A 7,500-nucleotide genomic window follows, 5' to 3' on the forward strand; every position below is an offset into this window, starting at 1 on the left:
TTGCAGTATGTCCGTCCTGGGAGAGGGATCCCTTACTCTGTCAACTCTCCCTGAGATTTCTAAACATTTTTTTATCCCGGTAAAGGGTTTTTTACTGGGAGTTTTTTCTCAGCCGAGCTAAGGGTGTAAGGGCAGAGGGTGTCGTACTGTATGGAATGTAAAGCCCACTGAGGCAAATGTCTATTTGTGATATTGGGCTAAACAAAATAAAACTGATTTGATTTTAATTGACAAACCCTCGGTAAACACTCCGAATTAAATCTTTATAATGTTCTAGTCCTTGGCATATACACACACACACACACACACACACACACACACACACACACACACACACACACACACACACACACACACACACACACACACACACACACACACACACACACACACACACACACACACACACACACACACACACACACACACACACACACACACACACACACACACACACACACACACACACACACACACACACACACACACACACACACACCTAGACAGGGTATACTAGGGTAGACAGGAATTTTTCTTGCCAGACATGCTACTCCTACTTAGCCTTTTACTTTAACCTGAAAAATTGATGCATGCATTTGACTTTTCACGGTTTTATTACGATGCACTTTTTGCGAGACTATCCCAAAGCAGTGTTGTACAGAATGCAGCAGCTGTGGTTGTATTTTGTGCATCACGCTATTTTTTTCCCCCACAATATGTTTATTGTCTTTTTTTATTTTTTAAACACACACAGACAATCAACACTTGCACCATCTTAAGAAAACATATGAAGTAAATACTTTTAAATAAAATAAAATAAAATAAAATAAAATAAAATAAAATAAAATAAAATAAAATAAAATAAAATAAAATAAAATAAAATAAAATAAAATAAAATAAAATAAAATAAAATAAAATAAAATAAAATAAAATAAAATAAAATTAAATTAAATTAAATTAAGTTAAATTAAATTAAATTAAATAAAATAAAAATTAAAAAGGGTTGTGCATCGTGCTATTTAAGTGTTTTTATTCAGTGTGTGTAAAGCACTTCTTAGCACATTTTATGTATGAAGGGCAAAACAAATAAAGATAAGCTATTATTAGGGCTTTTTTGGACAAAGGCGGTATTGTTTTTACTATGCGCCAGCTGTAGTTCCTTTTTCTGAGCGAAAAAATAAATAAATAAAAAGATTTGGGCCACTCTAGCCTGCAGTCTTCTGCTTTGGTGATGTGTTGTGGCTTCGTTAAATAGAGAGAGTGTGTGTGCGACAATAGCACGCATCTCACGCTTTCTTTTACCCGACTGTGTGTGTGTGTGTGTGTGTGTGTGTGTGTGTGTGTGTGTGTGTGTGTGTGTGTGCCTGTGTGTGCGTGTCTGTCTGTGTGTGTGTGTGTGTCTGTGTGTGTGTGTGTGTGTGTGTGTGTGTGTGTGTGACAATAGCACGCAGCCCGAGGTTTGTTATAAAAGAGAATTAACAATGAAAAAGCCTCATGCATGAATCATACGTCATGATATAACAGCTGTACGCATGAGACGTCATGACGATAAAAAAAAGAAAGAAAAAAAAATGTAAAAAAAAAATAGCCTATGAATACAGCGAGAGACCAGTCTGGATTTTTCTTCAATCTTCATCTCTACATTACTTAATGGAAATGCTCTTTAATGACAATATTTTTATTGTGAATTTGGTAGAAATGTTGTCAGTAGTTTATAAAATAAAACCAAAATGTTCATTCTACTCAAACATATGCCTATAAATAGTAAAACAGGAGACACTGAACATTTGGAGTGGTCTCTTAATTTTTTCCACGGTTGGAAATTGTGTATATTTTTCCAGACAAATTATTTTCCAGGTGAACTGAGCCCACATGATTCCAAAATATCTTAAATTTAGGACTTTTATTTGTATTATAACAACGAAGAAATAAGGTTTTCCACAGCTGATTAAATTACATAAACAATTCATATTTTTTTTATCAATCAACTCATCGATAAATGAACCAGTTGTTTTAGCTCAACAGAGAACAGAGGACGATTTCAAGTCAACCGTTCACAAGCTAAAGCAATGTTCACACAGACAAGCACACACACACACACACTGAAATCACACACACACACACGCAAAAGAACGCAGCACACTTACACACACATACACAAAAGAACGCACGCACACTTACACACACATACACACACAAAAGAACGCATGCACACTTACACATACATACACACACACGCACGCACACACTGAAATCACACACACACGCACACACGCAAGAACGCACGCACACTCTCACACACACACACACACACACACACACACACACACACACACACACACACACACACACACACACACACACACACACACACACACACACACACACACACACACACACTCTCTCTCTCTCTCTCTCTCTCACGCACATGCACACGCAAACACACACACACACACACACACACACACACACACTCTCTCTCTCTCTCGCACACGCACACACACACAAACACGCACGCACGCACACACACGGTGACATGTGCAGGATTACATCATAACCTCCAGCATCATGGCTGAGCGGAGGGAAGAGGCAGATGTCATAAATAATAAATAAATAAATTCTTGTTTTTCCGCCGTTGAGATTTAAATATTCCTGCTCTCGTTGATGAGAAAAAATAATGTTTCCCTTTCGATGACACGATAGGTCACATTTTGCAGATCCTTATAATGTCTACTGTATATTTAAAGCTGCAGTGTGTAGAATTTTGAGTTTTATTTCCTAGCAGATTTTATAGAAAGTAATTATAATATCCATAAGTACATTTAATTTAGTGCATAATAGCTGAATTATTTTTTTTTATTGTTATTTTTTCCCTTAGAAAGGGTCTCATATATGTCCATATTTCTGCATATCTTGGACCAAGGCCTAGTGCCGCCATCTTGAAAGTGTCATAGTTGGAATGTCATCAGGTGCATTGTTTAAAATTTAGAATTGTTCTTGTCCTTGAAGGCCACTGTAGCTTCTGTTATTATTCCAAAGGGTTGGGGTTACCCAGGGAGCGTTGCATTCTAGAACTTTGTAGAACTTTCTTGATGATGTCAGAACTTTCTTGATGATGTCATATTACACACTGCACCTTTAAAGTATATAAAAGTACCAATATCACATTATAAAAAATACTCTGGTGCAAGTAAAATTATGTAAGTCTGATGAGTAAGATTTGGTTAAAGCTATAGTGTGTAACGTCTGTCTGCCCCCATGAGGAATTCTGAGTAATTACAACAACACTGTCGGTGCATCGCCATCTACATGAGGTAAAGCCTTCAGTGATGGCTCATGGATTTTATACCTTCTGCTGTACGTCCAGGTTTTTTTCTTAGCAGTAGAATCAACAACTGAAACATTTCTTGGGCTCTTTTTGGGGATTTTTCTGAGCTCCTGCACCAGTGTCAGGGAGGGGGGGCGGGGGGGGGGGGACACCAGTTTGTAAACGCTGCCATACTGAGAAACACAGAGAGAGTTTTTTTGGTGGAGCTGATAGATAGGCTTATTCAACTTTGTGTCAACTCATTTAGCATGTAGCTTTAATGTAGCCGACATCCATTTATATGAAAAAGTTACACACTATAGCTTTAACATGTATTTAGGCCGAACACAAAAACTTTGCACCACAGTAACAATATGAGATGCTAAAAATATCAAGTTACAGATGTATTTGAGCCTAGCAGGCAAGGGGAGTGGAGTTTATTTTTCATGCGTGGCCGGGTTAATTCAATGACCACGGCCTTGTACAGTCACATGTGTTCAGTGTGATGTGTGTATGTACAATGAAAAATATAACAGCTGCGGGCTACAGATGCTACAGATGCTACAAATGCTAAATGTACGCATCACATATCTGTGTGTGTGTGTGTGTGTTAGTGTGCGTGTGTGTGTGTGTGTGTGTGTGTGTGTGTGTGTGTGTGTGTGTGTGTGTGTGTGTGTGTGTGTGTGTGTGTGTGTGTGTGTGTGCAATTCCTTTACCGGGACAGTGGACACATAAGTAACATTTCTACACGTGTTGGAGCGGTGTGCATAAGACAGTCAAGACCTGTTTTTTTTTTTTACAAGCACTGGTCAATTTGGAGATTTTCTTCGACCCTATTTATCTTCCATAACATGTCTTCTTTCATACTAGTATACATCAAAGGTCCACAATGCACATTCAGGTGTTTATTTGACTAAACCTTGTCTGTTTGCGTCTGTATATTTCTCCTATACAACCATCTTTAACGGACATTATCTCAACATCATTATTTTTTTCAATACTCTGAACCAAAAATCTCAACTTCTAAAGCACTTACATCAACTAAACTTTTCCATGATCATTCTCAGCACTATTCTGAAGGTTATTACAGAAGGATTTGTTCATATCTTGTTAATTGTCTGATTTATGAGACATTTTGCCGGGATTAAGAACTTCATTTTGTTTACCTCTGAAATTGTTGTTGTAGTTACAAAAGAAGGAATAAAATAAAACTTGTGAAATGGTGAGTTCAGTGACGGTGGGATTTTACAGCTTCGGCTCACCTGTGCCTCCAACGTGGCTTTCTCATTGGTCAGCTGACCTAGTGACAGCGCCGTCCTTTCTGACTTTTCATTCGCCTGAAAATAACACATAAATAATATTATAAGTTCCATGTACACAAAGATGATTTACCTGTTTTTTCTTAGATAATTTGTTGGGCGTTTTCCAGGCTTTATTCAACAGAGAATAAGTGACATAGATGAAATGGGGCAGAGAGAGAGAGAGGGGAATGACATGCAGAGAACGACCCGGGCTGGATTCTAACCCGGGTCTGCTGTGAAGAGGACTGAGACTCTATGGAGGGGGGAAGAGTGGGGGGGCTCTAACCACCACATCACAAGTGCCCCCCATACTTTTTGACAACCCAAAAAATGTACTAACTTGTGAATTCACTTAATTACGCTGAGTTAAAAAAAATTCAGTTGCCAAAGAAACCAGTTAAACAATTCATAACTAAAATACCAAAAACAAAGCTTGATTTAGGGAAAGTAGACTGTACCAACCCTATATGGTAGTGAGCCTAACGTGTGCATGTGTGTGTTAGTAATGTTTTAACAACATCATATGAGCCCGAGGCCACAGTCACTTTCATTAAGTTACACTCCGTACGGAAGAGTGTTTGTTCATTCGTTCATCACATTGCACATTTCAATGTAATTTCTATACTTTTTACTTTCTATTCTATTTTATATAAACCGTTTTTTTTTTTTTTTTTTTTTTTTAACCTTTATTTATACAGGTAAATCCCATTGAGACCCGAAGACTCTTTTGCAAGGGAGACCTGTTTTCCTTCCCCACGTTACCATTCACACACACATTCATACACCGATAGCAGCAGGCTAACTATCGACATTCACACGAGGCAAGGTGGGTGAAGTGTCTTGCCCAAGGACACAACAACTATGACACAGGTGGCAGGGCGGGGATCGAACCTCCAACCCTTTGATCATCGGCCGACCCGCTCTACCACCTGAGCCACAGTCGTACCCTTTTTGCACTATGTAGTATTTAGAGTGTATTTACTGTAAATATTGTTTATCTTTATCTTATTCTACTTTATTTGATTAATTATTATTGTTGTTGTTCCTATTGCACCGTCGGTCAAAAGACAAACGCTATTTCGATCCTTATGTATGCATGTATATTTAAAGGTGCAGTGTGTAATATGACATCATCAAGAAAGTTCTACAAAGTTCTAGAATGCAACACTCCCTGGGTAACCCCACCCCTTTTGAATAATAACAGAAGCTACAGTGGCCTTCAAGGACAAGAACAATTCTAAATTTAAAACAATGCACCTGATGACATTCCAACTATGACACTTTCAAGATGGCGGCACTAGGTCTTGGTCCAAAATATGCAGAAATATGGACATATATGAGAGCCTTTCTCAGGGAAAAAATTATAATAAAAAAAAAAATGTCAGCTATTATACACTAAATTAAATGTACTTATGGATATTATAATTACTTTCTACAAAATCTGCTAGGAAATAAAACCCAAAATTCTACACACTGCAGCTTTAAAGAATTGAAAATAAAGTTGGACTTGACTTGAGGAAAGATTATCAAACGGCCTAAAATTGCCCAAATCTTGCATCATTTCCCTTTAAGAACAGGGAGCATAAATCCTCTGTTGACAACCAGAAGCCGACTGTGTGTTGTTATCTAGAGGGAGAATCAGTGAATGCCAAAACACTGATTCACCGTCTGGTAAGTAGAGGGCTGCTCAGGAGTAATACACACACACACACACACACACACACACACACACACACACACACACACACACACACGCATGCACACACACACACTCCCACACAAAGGCATGCACGCACCCACGCACACACTCACACACACACACACACGCACACACAGGCATGCACGCACACACACACACACACGCACACACACACACACACACTCACCAGCACGCACACAGACAGACACGCACACACACACACACACAGGCATGCACGCACACACACACACACACACGCACACACACACACACACACACACACACACACACACACACTCACCAGCACGCACACAGACAGACACGCACACACGCACACAAACAGACATGTTATGTCTTCTTTCATTCAAGTATAAATCAAAAGGTCCAAATATATATTAAAGTGTTTATTTGACTAAACCTCGTCTGTTTGCGTCTGTATATTTCTCCTTCACGACCATCTATAACGGACATTATCTCAACATTAGTTTTTTTTTCCAATAGGCTACTCTGACCAAAAATCTCAATTTGTAAAGCACTTACGGTACATCAACTACGTTTCAGGACCTGCAGATAGTATTTTTCTGATTTATAAAATGAAAAAAGGACCAAATCCGTTCCGTGAAAACATAAGTCTTACCTCGTGTAGATGCACCTTTGCCACACACCGACAGTGTTGTTGTAATTACTCAGAAATGCTCATGGGGGGCGACAGAAGTTACACACTATAGCTTTAAATTAAAAGTCCTCAAGTTATTTATTTTTTACCTGTTTGAGCTCTTTCTCTCTGCTCTGACGCTCCTCTGTCAGCGACTGGTTTTCTTTCTTCGCTTGTTCCAAACTTTGTTCCAACTCTGACAAAACACAGAGAATCAACCATGAGATTAAAACGAACACACATTTTTTTTTACCAATGAATTTAAAAAAAAAATTCCATGATTTTTCCATGACATTTTACCCACTATACAGTACAGGCCAAAAGTTTGGACACACCTTTTCATTCAATGCGTTTTCTTTATTTTCACGACTATTTACGTTGTAGATTCTCACTGAAGGCATCAAAACTTTGAAGGGACATATGGAATTATGTACTTAACAAAAAAGTGTGAAATGACTCTTAAATAGGTCTTATATTTTAGATTCCTCAAAGTAGGCACCCTTTGCTTTTTTGACAGCGCTACAAACCCTTGGTGCTC

At 38.5% G+C, this 7,500-nt stretch overlaps 1 protein-coding gene across 1 annotated transcript in view; it reads right to left on the reverse strand.

The window, feature by feature from the left end:
• Nucleotides 1-7,500, reverse strand: part of clip1b (CAP-GLY domain containing linker protein 1b) — a 43,660-nt gene that overhangs the window by 19,469 nt on the left and 16,691 nt on the right. Inside the window, exons 13-14 of the mRNA XM_080046879.1 lie at nucleotides 7,073-7,158; nucleotides 4,570-4,644 (exon numbers count right to left, since the gene is read on the reverse strand). Of these exons, the coding sequence (XP_079903005.1) occupies nucleotides 4,570-4,644; nucleotides 7,073-7,158 (161 nt within the window). The remainder of the gene's footprint in view (nucleotides 1-4,569; nucleotides 4,645-7,072; nucleotides 7,159-7,500) is intronic.

This window comes from Ammodytes marinus (genome assembly GCF_949987685.1).
Source record: "Ammodytes marinus genome assembly, chromosome: 18".
Lineage (NCBI taxonomy): Eukaryota > Metazoa > Chordata > Actinopteri > Uranoscopiformes > Ammodytidae > Ammodytes > Ammodytes marinus.